The 19,757-nt window shown below is 38.2% G+C and overlaps 2 protein-coding genes across 3 annotated transcripts in view; one reads left to right on the top strand and one right to left on the bottom strand.

Moving 5' to 3' along the window:
- EFL1 (elongation factor like GTPase 1) overlaps positions 1–6,033 on the bottom strand; it is a 68,437-nt gene extending 62,404 nt beyond the window's left edge. The window contains exons 1-7 of one of the 2 annotated variants that reach the window (XM_050309921.1): positions 5,965–6,033; positions 5,428–5,530; positions 4,530–4,597; positions 4,250–4,334; positions 3,565–3,698; positions 2,826–2,963; positions 1,854–2,068 (exon numbers count right to left, since the gene is read on the bottom strand). In XM_050309921.1, the coding sequence (XP_050165878.1) occupies positions 1,854–2,068; positions 2,826–2,963; positions 3,565–3,698; positions 4,250–4,334; positions 4,530–4,597; positions 5,428–5,518 (731 nt within the window). In that variant the 5' untranslated portion in view covers positions 5,519–5,530; positions 5,965–6,033. Of the gene's footprint in view, positions 1–1,853; positions 2,069–2,825; positions 2,964–3,564; positions 3,699–4,249; positions 4,335–4,529; positions 4,598–5,427; positions 5,612–5,964 lie in introns of those variants that run through there. The other variant, XM_050309920.1, reaches the window with a different exon arrangement.
- Positions 5,778–18,320, top strand: SAXO2 (stabilizer of axonemal microtubules 2). Its single transcript, XM_050309930.1, has 4 exons — positions 5,778–6,148; positions 11,042–11,221; positions 12,352–12,554; positions 14,166–18,320. Exons 1-4 carry the CDS (start codon positions 6,108–6,110, stop codon positions 15,140–15,142), a joined length of 1,401 nt encoding a protein of 466 aa, XP_050165887.1. The 5' UTR covers positions 5,778–6,107; the 3' UTR covers positions 15,143–18,320.
- Positions 18,321–19,757: the final 1,437 nt, after the last annotated feature.

The raw sequence follows: 19,757 nt of genomic DNA, 5'->3' as shown, positions 1-19,757 counted from the left end.
ATGATTATACCAATCACAAAAATGAGGACAAGTCATATCTAGCCCATTTCTTCCTCCCACTTGAAGCTAAATGACCACAAATATTTAGATTTCAGCCTTACAGAAACTCTGCAAGTAAGGCTCAAGGCACTTGACAAACATTTCAAGTGGCAGCGACATAGCAAATACAGAGAAACAACTAAAGACCAGTTCTCATTCCACTTCAGACTACCCTTGCATGGAGCATTAATCACCTATCACACATCCTACTCTGCAGAAATATCAGTACCAACATACACCATACAACATACAACAGAAAGTTTCTGCTGAAATCTGAGCTAGACAAAGAACTCAATTTTCAGACACATTTGTATGAAATTTAATTCTATATGCAGAGAAATTATCAGGAAAAAGGAAATGATGAAAGGAAAATTGCTACCTAAGTCTCACTTTTACAAAAATAACCATTATTTTCACCTACCATTTAAGAACAACATATGTGCTTTCTCATTACAAAGGCGATCATAGGGTGTTTATGACCACGTGATTATATCAGAATGTAGTTCTGTAACCTATAAAATCTTAATAGTTGATCATTTACTTGCAAATATCAACTAGCTTGATCCAAAGAAATAGCTTCTAAATTGCTTTCGAGCTTATAATTCTACTTATTGTAACAATGTATCCACTGTACCACTTCCTTTAAGAATCATTTTTCTTCATGTTTAACATTCCCTGGTATCATACTTGGAATACTAATGCAAAACACAGGCCAGGTTTGAACTTCCCAAAACCAAAACTTAGCTTTTTGCTTTCATGTATGCCCTTGCACAGGTTTTATCAGCTTTTATCAGTTTTATCATACAAAATAAAAATAAGCTGCAAACTGTGCATTCGTTATCCATCCAGGAGAAAAACAGCAGACAGCTCTACTAAAACAAGTGCTTAGCAACTGCAGCCCAAATACTCTGTGTAACAACAGTTTACTACCATAATCCATTTTCTGCATGAAATTTCAATGGAAAGTTACGAGTCAGGAAAGCTAAAGCCTACAGATACTAAAATAGTGTTTCCCTGAGCACCATAAACAGAAAAGTAACTGTAGGTACCACATGGGAATGGCGAACTTAACGTGAGATATGTTAATGTGTAAAACAAAGGTATCAGAAACAAAAGATCTCTTGCAGACTAAAGAACATGGCAGAATTGGAAGACTTGTTTTCAACTTCTTTGCACACTTCTCTGATTTTTTTTTTAATAAATTATTATTACTCATGACGGATAATTAAACTAAAATAGCTGATTTTATTTTCCTTTCCTCTGAAGTGACAAGAAATGTTTGTGTTAAACAAACTACACATGACACCTTATTTAAGAGTTTGACTTAAATGTCACAGAGAAGATTTTTCTAAAGGTTCTGCAATATTCAAGACCTTCGCTGTATTATTGAGTGGATCTCCCCAATTCTATTTTCAAGACGCAGACAACGACTCCACCTGGTGGCCAGCAATCAGAACATGTGCAACCTCCACACACCTGCTGCCCTCCCAAACTTACTTGAGAAAGAGCTCCTGCACTGCTGCAGTTTTTGGCCTTGTCTATGACAGTCTATCAAATGCCAGCAGTTGATAAAATAATAAGTTTGCCAGGCTAGGCTGGACACCACAGTGGGCCCAGCAACTGCTGTCTAAGTAAAGCAGAGGTCCCTGACACAGAGACAATGCTGGTAGTACTTTCAGCTGTTCAGTGTTAATCTATTAGAATTGGTATATATACAGTTGCATATCACAGAAAAATCTAAAAAACACTTTTACAAATATGGAGCAACTGCAGTAATCAATTTAAAAAAAAAAAAAATGAAATCCCAGACTTACCCAAAACCCCAGCCATCAATTGCACTGGCGAACACCACATTCCCATGTTCTGGTGAAAAATACAGATGTGAATCATCAGTATCTTCCAATCCAGTACTCCAGTCATAAATTTGATCTCCTGGAGCAGTGTCTGAAACGCTTTCACTTTCTGTTTCTTTCTCAGCTCTTTCTTCTAACACTTTGGAGGTAAAGAGTGTTCCAGTGACTGCATTGATCTAAGAAGGATACGTGAAAACATCCTCAGATTCATGCACTCTTTCACAACCCTTGCAACTAAAATGCAATTCCCCACCCTCCAAAACATAAAGAGAGAAGTTCTGTTAACAACATAGCATTGCCTATGATTCATTTGGCAATTTCAAACACAGACATAGTGTATCTAATTCTGCACATCTGAAGACAACAGGAGTTTATGACACTAACACCATATGAGACATAAACACCACGGAGTTTTCAAGTGAAAGTCCACCACACCAGAACTGAATCAGATAATGAGGATCATGAGTAACACACTTGGCCCCTCAGAACAAGGAATGGTGAAACAGAAACTTGTTACTGGCAACAAACAAACAACAGAGGGAAAAGGGAAGCCAGGTAGGGAAGTGCTTAAAAGTAAACTCTGGGGGAAAAAGTTTGAGGGCAACTTAAATTAAAACCTAAAAGATGAATCAACTTTATTCCTACATAAACCAATCAATATCAGGAGCACTCCAAAGAGATAATTCATCTACCTCCAAAAAAATTTAAGCAATTTAACAGGAAGAAGACAACATTCAGCATATTATTTCTAAAAATGAAGACTCTTCCTGATGACCTGTCAAGAGGCATTTAACACTCTTTTTCTCCATCACAGGCTTTCTGAACGAACCTCAAAACCTACTGAAAGAAGATGTATCCCAGTGTTTAAAATTAGACTAAATGTTACAGTGCAACAAAATCTGCTGTGTGAACATGGCACTAAGGCCTGAATACCTGTTCTAAGATATTCTTAAGGTGCAAGTATGCTTCCTGAGGGGTGAGCTTCAGCTCCACAATCAAGCGATCGATTTTGTTAATCACCAACACTGGACGTATATTTTCCAGCCATGCTTGTCGCAGGACTGCTTGAGTCTAAGAAGGAAATAGTTTTAAAAAATATCCATTACAGAAGGCTTGATACCACAGAAAAAGATAGCATATTAAAAAAGAAAATATAATCCTAAAATTTAATAAACATATAGTAAAGGACAGGTTGACACTCAAACCAAAAACCTGACTCCCATGGTGTACAGTGCTAGTTACTGAAGAATTCTGCAGAATGGCAGAACTTCATGGCAAAAACACCCACAATAACAAAAAAACCCAACTATTTAGAAAACTGTGTTCCTTTTTCATGGCTATCTCAGTTTTATTTTGTGTATTTTTTCACTTTCAAAACCCTAGAAGTTCATGTAAATACATGAAATTACTTCTTTAAAGAATTCTCTACACAAATATTCCATTACCTGCAAAATTGCATACTCAGTTTCAACCCTGCATCATTACACCCACTCACCAGCACTGTTCAGTTTTTCAAGCACAACTACTTTCATACCTCAAGTGCACTGCCATTTATTAAAAGTTTCACAAAACTTCTTAAACACCTCATCTTTCATTTCCACATAACACACTTTAGACTTCACTTACTCTGTCTTCCCTACCCTCTTTCTCTGTTTAATACACTTTATTTCACCTGTGGACAGACTCCTTCAACAGCATCCACCACTATGATGCAACCATCACAGAGTCGGACAGCAGTAGATACTTCTGAAGAAAAATCCACGTGCCCTGGGGAGTCTATTAAATTTATGAGATACTCCTGATCACCTAGGATCAAACAATAAATTAATATTTCAGAACAGTTTTCAAAAAATATTTATTTCAGCCACCCAGTTATTCTGCTTCAGCTATTATTTGTAACTGTCATGACACAAACTCCACTACAAAAAACCTTTACAGCACAGTGTAGCAGGCATCTTGGCACAGTAGTAAAGACTGTACTAAACTTGGTTTTTTGAAAGAAGTTCTTGCCTTTAAGTGCCATTAATTCAAGATTTAAGATTAAAATTTAAGTACTTAGATTTAAAATAAAAAGACAAAGTTAACTACTTTTACAGCCTCCATTCAGAGATAGGATTGAAGACGTTTTTGCTAATCCTGAGATGGAACTCAAATATCTTGGCTGACTGTTGAATGCATGCCTAAGTCTCTGCAGAACCCACAAACTCCTAAATGGCCAAAACACAAAAAAAAAAAACCACAAAAGAGGGAAATACAAAAATAAAAGCTGCACACAAAAAGTTCACAACAACAATAACAAGGAGACGAGAAGAACTAACAAAAATATGTATTCACACTTGCCAGCACAAAAAACTTACCTTTCACAAAGTGCAGTGAAATTGCACTAGATTTCATTGTTATTCCTCGGATCTGCTCATCTTCTCTACTGTCTAGATATCTCAGCTGAGTATAAAAACAAAAGAACAGGTGATGAGTCTGCAGAATTATCTCCACAGTTTCTTATCCACTGTCAAAGACTGTGACTGCAGGAAAACAAGGTTTACCAAGACTAGAATTGGACTTTTCTTAATCATCACAGATTTACAATCCCAGCATGCATACACCAGAATTTTGTTAAAAATGACAGTGTAACTCTACCTTTCCTGCCAAGCGGCTAGAGATTATTCCATTGCTAGATATAAGACAATCAGCTAGAGTAGTTTTGCCTGAAAAGAAAAATAAATTACTTAGATTAAATGAATACAAACAATGGCAAAAGATGCAACAATATTATGAATGCTGACAACAAGCAGCGTTCTAAAATATGAACACTAATAAAGGCTTTTAAGTACCACAAAAGTGTAAATTAACTTTCAAAAAACTAAATCCGATTATTCAGCTTGACCTGTTAGGTACACATGAATTTATTTTTGAAGAGTGGATGTAAGCTTACCTGTCATGACCAGAAAAGCAATTGAAATAACAAACAGTACATCAAAACCTCAGTATAGCAGGCAATTAGACAAAATATTTGTGTTATGTTTATTATTTCCACCAATTTAACAAAGTTGTTGTAGTAAGGAAATACAGAAAAACAGTAGCCATTGACTGTAAAAACTTCAGTGACATTTGTTTTAAACGACAAGCTTTCTGCATGTTTAATTCAATTATTTGTATTATTAAAGTGGGTTTTGGATGGAGAATTTTCAATTGAGTTGAACCTTATTTTGTGCTCTCTCACTGTGTTATCTCACCATCTTTATACTTGCATGTGTTTCACGTTGACATTCACTATCACAGAAGTAGAAAACATTGTTTCAACTATTCCAAATTACTACAGTATAATGCTCTCTTAAATTCTTAAAGATAAGCTGTTCCAGGCCAAGAAAAAGGTGCATAAAGCAAATTTATTTCCCTGAATCAGGTTTAAGACAGTTTAAAACTAAACCCATGAAAACCTACTGCTTTGAAACAGTGACCAGAACATCCCACCACCGTTCCAACACACACAAGTTTCCTCTGGGGGTCTCTTGCCAGCCACGAACACCTGCCTTACCATGATCCACGTGGGCTAATATACAGATATTCCTGATGCCGGACGTCTTCTTCTGGAGGCCAACCATCTTTTCCACGCTGGTGAGCACCATGGTGGGCTAACTCTGTGAGCGGAGAGAAGAAGTATTTTATTTAGGAGTCAACTTAAGAAGACGCTTGGGTTGCTTTTTTTTTTTTTTAATTCCGTAAACTGCGATTAGCGCTGCTCATCGGGGAAACCGCGTGGAGCTCGTCACGTCCCTGCGCCGCACCCTGTACACCTGAAACTCGGCGGGCACGGGCCGTGCTCGGACTTTGAGCGGGTGCAGGAGGCTGGGCTGGGTCAGGTTTGGCTAGGGACGAACTCGGAGCCGCCCGGGAGCCGCACAAACCTCACGGGTCACCCTCCGGCCGCGGTCCGCCCTCCCAGCGGGCACCGCCGCGCTGCCCCCGCGGCTGCCCCGGGAGAGCGGCACAGCCCTGCCCGGGGTGAGGGCCGGGGAAAGAGGGGAGCCAGCCCTGCTGCCCCCGCGCCCGTCCCGGAGCGGGGAACACGAACCTTCCCTCACTCGGGCGCCGCTCCCGGAACCCGTCCCGGCGCCGCCGCCGCTCCCGATCCCGCCCCGTGACGCGGGACGGAAGCCGGGCCGGGCCCGCGGCGCCGCCGTTGCCCTGGTTACCGGCCGGGCGGCCGCAGCGGGGATGGGCCCGCCGCGCTGCCTGTGCGAGATCTGCTCCTGCGGGTGAGTACGGCCCGCTCCCCGCGGATCCGCGGACGGCGCCACGATCTGCTGGAGGGCAGGAAGGCTCTGCGGGGGGACCCGGAGGGGCTGCACCGATGGGTCGGGGCCAACGGTGTGGTGTTCGACAGGGCCAAGTGCCGGGTCCTGTCACAACAACCCCGCGGAGCGCTGCGATCTTGGGGCAGAGTGGCTGGAAAGCGGCCCAGCAGAAAAAGACCTGGGGGTGCTGGTCGACAGGGTCTGATCGTGTGCCCAGGTGGCAATACGGCCAATGGCATCCTGGGCTGTGTCAGGAACAGTGAGGCAGGACAGCAGGACTAAACATCAGGATCAGGCTTTTCCATAAAGCCAGCTCATGCTGAAGGACTGCGCAAAAGTTGGATGAGTTCTCACAACCTCGTAAGAAACCTGTGAAAAGCACTGCAGCCTTTTGAGATTTAATAGATCTGCCTTTTTGCTCTCACATCCAGCAGCTCCCACCACTGTTACTTTACACTAAGTGGTCCCACACAGACACAAACAGTTCATCATTGCCCTGTAGCCTCTGTGGCCCAGGGAGGCTGGCACAAGAGGGTACAGTAGGCAGTTTTTTGTTTAAAATTACAGGTCTCTAAGCAATATTATTTATGTCAGAGGGAAAAAAATTCACGAGTCAGGTTTCCCAAAATAATAAGTGATTTAAACCTCACAAAATTCAGATCTATGTTTATAGCTTCAGTCACTACTGTTAATATTTTCTTCTCCTAATTTCTTCTTTAAAAAAGCCCGACCAAACCAAAACCAGAAAAATCATCATCACAGGATTCAAAGATTCAGTCTTTAGTATTAAAAAAAAAAAAAAACAAAACTAACAACTACATACAAGATGAATCATAGTAAGATCCCAAGAGTGTGCTCAATATTTTTTTGGGAGTATTGGGCCAACCCTAAGGCTGCAAAGGGCACTATGAACTACAGGTTTCAAATCTCTGGAAGGTCTGTATAGCAGACACACTTACATGATTCTGTGGTGAGAAGTCTATCTGTTTATGAGCCACCTTTTTTTTAATCTGTAGACAGAGATCAGAGGCAGGCAGTGAATAAAACTCCTCACATTATTTTTGTCTGAGACTGGTGAATTTTGCCCCATATAATTGTTTCAAAAGTCTTAGATTAATGAAGAGTTGGAAAGCATTGTTTTCATGATGAGATAACAAATCTGGCTCAGGCTCAAGTATAAAGATGGTGAGATAACACAGTGAGAGAGCACAAAATAAGGTTCAACTCAACTGAAAATTCTCCATCCAAAAACCTACTTTAATAATACAAATAATTGAATTAAACATGCAGAAATCTTGTGGTTTAAAACAAACATCACTGAAGTTTTTACAGTCAATAGGCTCTTCAGCCATTATTGGTTTAGGCAGCACATTGTGTTTGCTTCAGTGTATAGTGTTTCTGTTTTTGGGGGAAGGCTGGTCACTTGGCAGTGTTACCCTAGAAGAGATTTCAAAGCAAATATAAAGATCCAATGTTTTGTACAAGTTATCATTTAGCTATTTGCAGAAAATTTTGTGGACATATAATTACTGCTTAATTCTAAATAGTAAAATAAAAGGAAAAAAATCTTTCCCAGCTTTTCGCAGAAGAAAAAAAAACAACAAAACAAGAAAAAACAAACAAACAAACAAACCCCAAACAAACAAACAAAACTAAAAACCTTACAAATACAGGGGGAAAAGCCAGTAAGAGAGAATTTTATTCTGCTTTCTCTAATACAGGATGTGAAATCTGACTTCCAAAGAAGAAAAAAGCCTCTCTGGTAGATGAACTCTCTGCACTCAAGAATAGTATTTGTCTGCTATAAAAGATAGATAAGATGTATACAAAGATGCATACGAAAGCATAAGAGATACATGAAAGATGCTTACAAAAGCATAAAAGTTTCATTTTAAGATCCAAAAATAAACTGCTGCTTTATCTTCTCAATATGTCAGCTGCCCCTCACTTACTGCACTTTTGTTATCATTATCATAAAAATCTAGATTCTGGAATAAATGCAAGTTAGAAGGAAAGAGGAAGATCTCTCTAAAATATGAGTTAAGCCATCATACTGACCACATGGAAATGACACGAAAACTCCTCTCTGGGAGGACAAGGCTTTGTGGGAAAATTTCAAGGGTCTATCTAGCATTACATAAAAAACAAACATATGTATGCCAGGCCCTAAATAAGTGAAATGCACCAGCATTCTATTAAGATAACCAGAACAACAGCATTTGGCACTAGAGAGCTCATATACTGTCACTTCTCGTTAGCTGAGATTCTCTTCAGACCTTTTGCAAGCCACAAGATAGTTGGTCTCTCTCAAAGAAGGGAAGAATAATAATCCATCAAAGCAGGCACCAGTCAGTCATGGGAAAAGGCACATTCTCACCAAACTAGTTTGAATTATCAGTAACTCTGGGGTTGAAATTAAGATAAATACGAGGAAAAACAAGTTAAAAATAATCAGTGTTTCAAGGAGTTCTGGCCAAACATATTTCATTTATCAGAGCTACAATTTGTCTTCTCTGAGGATTTGTAGCATTGTGATGGCCTGTATAAAGTTATTATCTAAATGAAAACTTTTGTGTTAGCTGCTGGACAACATCCTGAAGTAGATTTATTGGTTTACCAAAAATACCCTGATCTCTTCTCCAAGTCAAATTCATGTTGATATTAAGGTAGTTTTACATTGCCAATTAGACCCACTGAAAGTACTTTCACAATACAGAGTAGGATGTAGGATCTTCCTGAGCAGTCTCATCTAATTCCAAGTAATTCTGTACATAGAGTCTGCTCAGAGTTATTTCATGTACTAGAAATGAGTGGGATGAAGGACATGTTTAGATCAGCAATGTATTCTAATAAAATCGCAAAAATCTCATTTCTTGGAGAGATAGAGTAGATCACTTTCACCTCTGGGTTAAAGCTACCAAGACCTACAGGCTCAGTCTGCAAGTAATTATTTTTCTAGTGTCTATTTCTATTTGTAGCATGTCCATTCAGCAATACCTGGGATATACTGACAAGGTTGCTTCAAAAATATTCAGAATTAAGTCCTTAAAGCCTGATGACACCAGAGCAGAAGAGGTGTTTTTATTTGATTATTGGTCTGGACCAGCATATGGCAACATGAAGACTGTCACAATGAAGTTTTTGCAGATGAATAGTGTTTGTCTCAAACTCCTTTTTATGCCAAAAAAATACATGAAGAACACTGTAATTTGATAACCTATATTTCAACTAGCTTTCAAAGCACCCATTCAATGTTTTTTGTTTCTGCATAGCTGTTACTTTTAGAAGCTCCATGACACAGCATATGCTGTTTATACTTTCTGAAAAAAACATTACAAAGGTGAAAACTGAGTTTCATGACAAATGTAATGACAAGCAAACACTGTGCTGGGAAATAGCACACACTTACCTCCTTGTTTTCCTACCTTTCCTGTTCTTGCCTTCTTCTTCCTTTTTCCTTTCCCTTCTATGTTCTGAAAAGGTCTCTCAGTTGTTACTTGACTTGATTGAAAAGGAGTAAGGACCTTGGGCTTTGAAAGGATCTGGATTCTTAGATAGGGCTACTTCATTTCTCATTTTTTGAACTACTGAGCTGGCAAACTCAGGCAGCACAAACTAATCCCAGCTTCAGAATCTCCAGTCTCAAATAACTTCTTTTAGTGGTTTTTCCATTTTCATTTTTTCATTTTCCCAACAGGAGTTCTTTATGTCTGTTTCTGTATTCTGTTTTACCTTGCTTTAATTTATTGTTTTTCTTTTTGGTATTCAGTGCTAGCTAAACTTCTCTGCAGACCTTTGAACTATTCCTTGGATATCTACCTTCCTGAAACTTGAATTTATTTGTACTCAGTCGGAGCTGCACCCTTTTACCCTTCTGGGTTTTTAGATATTTTTGCTTTTCACGTATAGAATTTTACAACACTTTTTATTTGAAAAAATTATTTATTGTTTTCCCTTTGCTCATATCTGAACCAGTACTGCAAGTTGTCAGCCAGAAGGAGGAAGATCTTTCGTTACATATTTCCTTGAGGGAGAGATCAAACAACAATCGCTTCAGCCAGAGAGATGGGTGTTATGCAAAATTAGAATGAATATAACAAGATTTTCAAAATAATAATAACATGTAAATTTTAATTTCATGAATCATTTATGCAAAACAACAAGGTATAAGTAATAAACTGTCATAGCATACCTTTGAGCACAATGGTGTCATTGATATAGGCATCAGTGACAAGCAGGTGTAATTGAAATAAAACCTAATAAGAGAAGTTGTTACTTCTAAATAAACATGGGTTTGGGATAGAGGATTTAGATAGTCCTTGGAGGGAAAAAAAGGGTTAAAATGTCAGAAATGGTCTGCAGAACACCAGAGATTTCACACTGCTAAAATTTTAATCAGAAAGTGTTAACAATAGTGGTAAAAATAGGTGAGATGTACAGAAATAAAAAGACAAGTGATAAGGGAATAGAGTAAAAAAGAGGCAATATGAGACAAGAAATGTAGTTAGTGATCTTTAGAAGTAAAACTAATAATATTGATAAAGATTAAAGAAAAGAGAGGAAAGCTATCATTGAGAGGACTGAGATCAACTCTATCCATCCCTTGTCCTCTGTCCCAAGGACTAACTCACATCTGATACTGGTTTTATTAATGTATTAGTGTACTGTGCTCTGGGACCCGTGCCACCAGCCATCAACACTTCGTGGTTTTCTCACTCAGAAAAGATTTTAAACCGGAACTACTGACCCTGTTCCATCTTCCCCATTTGTTGTTCCCTCCCAGTAGGCGGTGTTGTGGGTTTTCCTGCGAAATGAAACTGTTCAGAATGATCTCACCTGATGTGTTTTGCCCAGGCGCCATCGCTGCTGCCACAAACGCACAAAGATTTACGACGATGGGCTGCCACCGAGCCACAGAACCGAGTATGTGGACAAATACCCCGGCTATGGCAACATCTGCCCTCCCAGCAGCTGTAAGCCCAAACCCGAGTTCCAACAGCACCGCGGCAAAATGGATGGAACCTCGATATTTAAGTAAATATTTCGAAGCAATGTGTTTTACCGTTCCTCTGTGAAGCTTTTCTTAAGGTGGGGGGGGAGGGACTAAACACAGCATTGCTGTCTTCTCATTGCATCCTTTACACTTTTTGCATATTTAAGGTATAAATTTTGAGTACAGAAACACTGCTACCACAGAAAGGTTGTAAAAAATAGGCAAAGCACGCATACAGGAAGATTTGCATTATTTACAGCATCCTTTAGCCTGTAAAGATTATTTAAATTTTTTGTCCGTGCTTTCAGCCTGTTTAGGAAATCTGGGTCTTGTGGAGCCTGAAAAGCTGGCAAGCTGTGGAACTTTCTGCAGTACACATGTGGAATCTGAGATAGTGGGAAAAGGAAATCTTAAAAATGAAATTATTTTTATTCGTAGTTCTAAATGATTAATTTCAAGAAAGCCAGCTGTAAAGGGGTTTAATAGTTGTCACTGCTTACAGAATTAAAGAGTATCTTTCAAAGAGAAAAAGACATCACTTACTCATTGTTAGTGATGTGACAGGCACACCAACCTTTACTTTTCCATTATTATTTTTCTTTCAAGCTATGTTTATTAAAAAAAGAGACATAAATAAATAAAAAGCCCAAATGCCATTCTGCCAGATTGGTCATGTACTGTATGGACTGTTTAAACACCCACATATGTAATATACACCCTTTTAATGTAATGTGCCCATATAAAACCAGTGAAATTATGTTTCTGATTATATTCCATCCTCCTCATGCCATTAGTAAATGCTACCGCTTATAGTAGTTTGAGCTTTCCTCTGCTTCTGTTTTCTGGATTTCTTTGCAAAATTATAGCAACTTTTTAAGTCTCCTTTCAAATATTTAAAATAATATTTTTAGACTGTGTATGAGATTCAGAGTATTGAAGAAGTTGCTTCACCATCTACCTTTGAATAAAGGCTCTATCATGCATCAGAGTCCCTGGAATTTATGTACTACAGTTTCCTTCCCTGCGTGCTACTCCTCTAACATACGGCATCAGGTTGATTTTTCACAGTAAACATCTTAAGTTGTAACTTCTCCATATAGTGGAAAAAAATTGACTTCATCAGGGAAAAAAGTTGGGTTTTTTAACAAGTCTTTTCTTTTTCCCCATTCAGAACTGATTATTTACCATATGAAGTTGTGAAGAGACCTTTTCGGGCACCAGCAGAATACAGACCAAAGTCGGGAAAGATTGACCTGGGGACCATATACCAGAGAGATTATAACCCTCATAAAGTAGGACCAGTGACACTGGCAAGACCCAGAGAGAGAAAACACACGACAGATGCAAAATTGGATACCATACCGACCTACCGAGGTAATAAGATATGCCACCTACAGAATGAGAAATAACCAAGATGAAGGGAGTATTCTGAATAATCTGCATTAGAAACTGAATTTCTTATTTTGGGACAAAGTAAGACCTAATAGAAAGCAGGTCATAATGTCTTAAAATGTTGAACACTCCAGTTGTTCATCAGAGGTGGCATTTATTGGTTCTAAATGAAAAGCCTTCTCTGAGGTTTTCTTGGCTAGAAGGAAATACACTTGGTTAGGCTATCTCATGCAAAAGTGGATTGTAATTAAAGTGCAATATATCTTTCAGGTAGTTTTAGTTCATGTGACATTTATTTTGCCACAGAGTAGGTCAAGAGTGGATTTTGGATTTCTGCTTGTGTATGTTATAGCTTATGTATATGTCATCCTAGTAAGGATCTGTCTTGACACAAATTGTTCTATTACAACAGTCAGCAGAAAGGAGTTAAATCTCCTTTTATGTCATTCTGGGAAGTGACCTTGATATACTTTAAACCACTAGACAATTTTATATGCGTGTTACTGAATTTGTTACATGTACTGCGTTTTAGCCAGTTAAAAGTAAGTAGAAATAAATTACAAGATACAATCTACTGAAAATCAAGGTATTCCACAAAAATCCAGATGTTCCACATTACGGTAAGTGTGGTATCGAAGAGATAGTTGAAATAACAAGGATCAAATACGGGTATTAAACAAGAGGTTAGAATTCTGGGTGTGAAATGAGCAGAGGAGAGAGTGCAGCAACAGAAGAGCTGGAAGGATAAAATATGGGAAAACAGTCTCTTTAAAATCAGTTATACTGCACTAGCTTCTTCAAGCTTAGGCCTCTGCTAGACAAAATGCATATATAAAAATACATTCTATTTATATTTATTAACTGTAAATAGTTATAAGGGAATTTAAATATTTCTGTTTAGCCTGCACATAAGTAGTAAGGAAATAATTAATAAATTAGCCTTGTCTCAGCACACAACTAAGAAAGCACGCAATTGTTTCATTTAAAATGCATGTTAGCAACATGAAACAGGGATTAAGGATGAAGGAGTGAAAAAACACCAAGTACAGGAATTGCAAATCAAAAAACTGATTTCAAGTGCCCGTGAAGAAGTTTAGACTAGGCAGTTTTTGTAACTATAGCAGAACAGTCTGGCAAAGAAAACAAAAATCCCAAGAAGCTTTAAAAGGATGTAATGTTGATATGGAAATTAAGAAATGATTCTATCAAGCAGTTGTGAACATGACCCATTGACCTATAAAGTTCCTTTCACTCTTGTATACTTGCATAAACTTCTAAGTAAAATGGAAGATATTGTATGTAAAACCTGTATAGGGCTATTTTCTGTATAAAACACACACTAAATAAGCACAGGCAACTTTTTTTTTTTTTGAGAATATAGTCAAAACAGGGCATCCTGTAAAATTTTGTCTGTTTTAATCACACACTATAAGAGAAGACAGTTTTGTCATACGACAAACACGCAGGCAAAATCATCCCTCTCATCCATTTTCTTTGTATTGCAAGATTTAATACCAGACGAATTTTTGTCTTAATTTTAAAGGAATGGTCTTAAGAACACCCGTGTGGTGGAATTTCGGTTTTGCCTTCCAGATGACTATAGGTTATGGGAAGCTCAGCGAACGGAATCTTGTAAGGTGGAGCGCACATACGAGCCACCTACAGAGAGGTTTGGAAATCCTTCTACCTTTCAAGATGACTATATTCCCAGGGAACCCAATCCCCCAGAAAGTTTTAAACCTTCTGCAGCCAAGCTGCCAGATGGGCCTTTCGACGGGAACACCATCCATCGCACCGCTTATGTTGTTCATGAGATGGAACCACCGTTCGTAAGACCAAAAGAAGAGTACAAGCCATGCGACCAACCCTTTGAGGATCTCACAACCCACCAGAGAGACTTCAAAGGGATACCTGGGCAACAGGCAAAAAGCTGCAGGCCTGAACACAGAAAAGTTGGATCCGATGCTCCTTTTAATGGAACCACTGAATTCCAGGATCGTTACCAGCCATATCTGGTTTCCTTGCCTGAGTTCCGCAAACCCAGAGAGTACGTTCCACCCACAGACAAGATGGATCTCAACTCCACCAACCGCCTTGATTACATTTCACATGAGATTTCTCCTGCTGCCCCCATAAGACCACCTCATGGAAGACGAATCAGTGCCCCTTTTCAAGGGAACACTACTACAAGAGAAGACTACAAACCTTGGAGCATCTGTCCACGAGGCCTTATTAAGAAAGATCAAGAAATTCAAAAACCCACGGGAAAATTTGCTGATTTAACTACATTCAGATCTCACTACATACCACATCAGGGCACTCCAGCTCAGAGCTGCAAACCTGTACATGTTGTAGGTCTTAACCCAGTTCCTTTTCAAGATGAAACGATGTATCGCATAGAGTATACTCCAAAGAAAAAAGAGATCTGCCCAGCACATCATCCATCTAACCTGGGTTACGTCTACATAAACACAGATTCTCAGGGTCACCAGTTCTTCCGCCGGCTGAGTCCACAACCCTCCGAGTCAAACTGTAATCCCATTCCAAGCGAAGTAGCTGTTGTGACATAATACCGAAGTGCAGTATTTCAAGCACCCCGGTGAAAAAATTGGAATCCAACTTGTTCATTTTTTCTTTAAATAACACCAAAAGCAAATTAAATAACGCAAATTTTGCTTTTAGAAGTTTGAAGAAAACCAAAGCAAAACCAGAAGTTTATTACAAGACCAATAAAGATTTGCCAAATGCTCTAGGAATACTACACCTTACATGGTATCTGTCCTTTTTTTGATTGTACATTCCGATTTTCTTGACTTCCCGGATTTCATTATGCTCCATCTCAAGCATATGTATTGCACATTTAATTCTTCCAGATTTTCTGTAACCAAATGATTGCATTTGTGAAATAGTGTCTTTTGATGGTAAGGTCCTTTACAGACTAAGCAAATAATGCTATCTATAATAATCTAAGCAACCAGTAATAATCTCAGTAATCTGGTAAATTCTTTTTCTTTATATTTTGCTGCCCAAATCACAAGATAGCATGCTATGACACCTAGGCATTTCTAAAGACCTGGGGTTAGCTTTAGTCATCATTACTTTTCCTTCATTCCATTCTAAAGTGAGTATAAAGGTCACACTGTAATTCCTGCCAGCAATTAACAAGTAGTAGTTGAAACCATTCAAACACACCGAAAGCAGATCACCAGACTCTGTTTCCTTATTTCCCTGATCATGCTCTTTCAGCCTACTGATGCAAAGCTCTGGCCACACTGACACCCTCAGTGCATGTGTCCTCAGCAGTTAAGTAATTTTTAAACCCAATGTACAATGAGATTGCATAGATTTTTTTTTTTTTTTTTGAGTTTCTAAGGCAGATGGTGGGGAAGCAGAGAGAATCAGACTCAAAAGGTTAACACCTGCTATCTGATTTTTAAAGCTAAACAGCCAGTTATCATGGCCAGAGTTCACTGCAGAGGCAGTCTGAAGGGAAAAATGGCAGAAAACTGTACAGGTGTAAGTAGAGATAACAGGAAACAGTTAAACTCAGTCAAAAAAAAAGAAATATCAGCTGAGATGCAAAAATCTATAGACAGCCTGGCTTCAGTCTGTCTGCTCTTCAAAGAATTGCTTGTTCCAAATACACAGAAACCACATTTTTTACATTTGATATGACTATGCTTCTGCATGAGATACTTAGTATTTTCTCTATATATCCTTAGCTGGTTTTGAGAAATCTAAATGAACCAATTAGTAGTTCTATGATTAACTGTATCATCATGCTCTATCACAGCACTCCAGTATGATTTTTTTTCTCAGTATTGCATATCTTACACCTATTGGTGTAGAACAGAGTTCTGCAGAATTATGTGCCTGTACTTCATAAACAAAATCAGTCATAGAAGGGCTAAGGGCAATGATGGAAACATTTTGAAAGCAGGAACTTGGCCATATGAAAGCAAGAAAGCCAAACTGAACATATCAGCTGTGCACAAAAGCATTGCATGAGAGAGATCCAGACATTACTAGAGCATCAGTCACTTCTAGGCAATTTTTTTCTTCATACTGTGTTTTGTAGTATGACTTATTCTGTTAATGAAACAGCAATTGTTACACTTTTCTCTCTGAAGATTATTCACGTCCCTCAGACTGTGAATGGACAATGTAGATCTGTGAGATCCTAAAAGTAGCACAGGAAAAAGTCCAATTCATTGTCATCTTTCTTTGCCACAGAAGAAAAAATGCAAACACCCCCTTTAGTCATTCTCTGTCTGGCCACAACTGAGGAGACAACAAAGTCAAACCTTTGCACAGTCACATCTACTCCATATCCTATGCACAACCTTGGTACCTCTTGAGCAGTTTACAGAAGCTCCTAATGCCTTCCAGCTCTCTTTTCTAGGGAGGGAGAAATGCAATCTGAATCCATGAAGTTACGTGTGCCTGCATGTTCTGATCAAAATGGCTCTTCCTCTGAGTCTGTGAGTAGCACAGATGCTTTTTTAAATTTACACAGCTGTTTTTTCAGTTCTGAAGTCACTTCCCTACCCTAAGTTATGGAAAGTAATTTGCTGCCACCTACCAGCACGGTACAAAGATTTTGAGAGGAAGTGGAGGGCATATTCAGATACATTTAACAGTTCCTCTGCAGATGTGTTTGAAGACTTTTAGGGTGGAGGGGCATATTCCCTTTCATTTTGTCCTTAATGTTTTCTCCTAAGTTTAACAGTGAAAGAGAGAACTCTTTATTGCTTTACAGCTGAAAGAGCCACAACATATTGATGGTGCTTCCAGAAAAAGCATCAAATGATACTATAAACCTTCAGACAGTATTCAATATGTGACATCAACTTTTTCATAAGCAACATATTATTGAAATGCAAACCAAATGAAGAGCAGGCTGGAAAACTAATATTTTTTCCAAAATAAGAGCTGTTAAAAAAGCATTTTATGATGTCATGCTAAACCAAGATGTAAAAGCAGAGAAGTTATTTATGGATTCAGTTGCTATTGTAGAAGAGCTTTCCATGCACTTTCCCATACAGCAGCAGGCTGCACAGAACTGCTGTATGGAATCTTTACTTTGTTTTCAAGACTGCAAAAAAAAATGCACTGCTGAACCAAAGGAAAATTAAACAGATCCATGCACCTTTGCCAATACTACCATCTAGGATAACTCTGGAACACCACCTTTCCACTACTAGATATTTATTTTCTATTTAATAAAATTTTGTAAGGCTTTTATTGTACATACTATTTATAAGACTTTTCTTTCTAACAACTATTACCTATATTGGATATTCTGAAACATCTTCTTTTTCATGTAGCTATTCTCATCCCTCACTAAATATAAAACATGGAACTGTTCTGTAGGAACTAAATGAACTCTGCTTGATTCAGTACATGAAGGACCAGCAAAGAAATATAACTTCATTCCACCTTTTACAGAATCCTGATTCTAGATTTCAGTGAATCAGACCTGACTTGTTTGAATTTTGGCAAATTCTCTTCCTTCTTTTTCACTCAGGTTACGTCTATGTTGTCTCTTAATATACTGCAAATCAGACTGTAGTGAAGCTGAGAATCTGTCTGAGAAGCTCTTAAAAATTACAACTGAGGGTTTGAAAAAATCCCAGAATTATGGACATAGTATGTTGATAAAATAACAAAGAATGAAAGCATGTAGTAATAAACAGTCTCTGGGTAATCACAGTGTTGAATAATCAAACTATACTTTATTTCAGAAATATCAAAACTACGTTTAAGAAAGCTAAAATCTTCAGTTACTGGAGAAGCAATAAAATAATCTACAGAGGAATGTCATGCCAATTGCAATAACAAACATTTACAGCACTGCTTCTGAATAGCATGCATACTTAACCATAGACAGAGTTAAGGCAACAAAAAATGCTATGTGTTAACACTTGAAAACTTTAAATATAAAGGGAAAACATGAATAAGAAATTTTGGTAATAAGAAAAAATATATGTCCAAAAATCTTTATTAAACACTGTACAAAACAAAATATTGCACTTTTAAATCAGACAATAAATATCTACAAAAGTATCTTACAAATGTTTTATTTTAATTTAAAAAAAAAAAAAAGGCTTAAACAATCAAGACCCATTGCTGATTTTAAAGGTAATGATCAGGAATATCCTCTCCTTGCAGTCAGCCTTGGACACAACAGTCCACCTTAAACATTTTCTATACAGTAGTGCTAACCTAATTTTCAGTGATGCAAACCCTGTGCAGGAATGCTGTGTGTGAACTGCTCTAACAGCACACCCACTCACCAGCCTGTAACAGCTCAGTGCTGTAACACAAGAGCCAAGTCAATGCAAGCACTCAGGCCTCCAATGTGAGCACTAGTTTGGAAACTACAAAAGAAAAAAAACCATCTATTTTCTGCCTCCTGTGGGGTTCCCTCTGCTTACAGCCCGAATCAGACAATTTGCAATATGGAAAATAATTTAGCCAGGAATATCATAATGAGAATTTATCAACTTGCAAGAGACTCAGATGGTTAATGGTCATGATGAAAAGTCATCTTGATGGAAAACTGCTCAAAATAGACTTCTTTCACTTGTTTATCTTCATAATTAATAATTCCTCCTTGGACATTTTCCCCATTAATGGAGAAAAATAAAACGATTATTCAAGACAGGAAATCTGACAGCCATGTTTGGCCAGTTATTGGCTCCCCATTTGACTTCATGGGCAAGAGAACAGTGATCACAAATGTTTCCTTCACAGCTCTGACAAGGAAGCCTTCTGTCTAATTTATTATCAGTGCTGAAGTGTAATCATGCCAAACTTCGATCTTACTTCAGAGACTGGAATTAGAACAGAAACAATAAAACGTGACACCTCATTTATTCAAAACAGCTTTGAAAATTGTACCAGCATCTGTAGTGTCTTTTACTGCATACACATAAGTACAAGCATGAAAAATTGAATGTGCTTCTGTGTATCCATCTCACAGCTAATATCAGTAAAACATATCCTGTGAGATCAACTCTTCAGCTCAAGCTGTTTATGAAAATGAGGTTGCTGCCAAAAATTTTACAACTACAAGCCACAGCTTCTATAAATTTAAAAACTGTGTTAAATATAATAAAAAAATTGAAAACCTAGGGGTCAATAGTTGCTGCATTTCAAAATTTCTTGAAGTATTTTCGTGAC

Source organism: Myiozetetes cayanensis, unplaced genomic scaffold (assembly GCF_022539395.1).
Source record: "Myiozetetes cayanensis isolate MyiCay16 unplaced genomic scaffold, myiCay2020 scf14, whole genome shotgun sequence".
Classification (NCBI taxonomy): Eukaryota; Metazoa; Chordata; class Aves; order Passeriformes; family Tyrannidae; genus Myiozetetes; species Myiozetetes cayanensis.
Note: the sequence above shows the minus strand (reverse complement) of the source record. Positions and strands in the feature narration are given on the sequence as shown.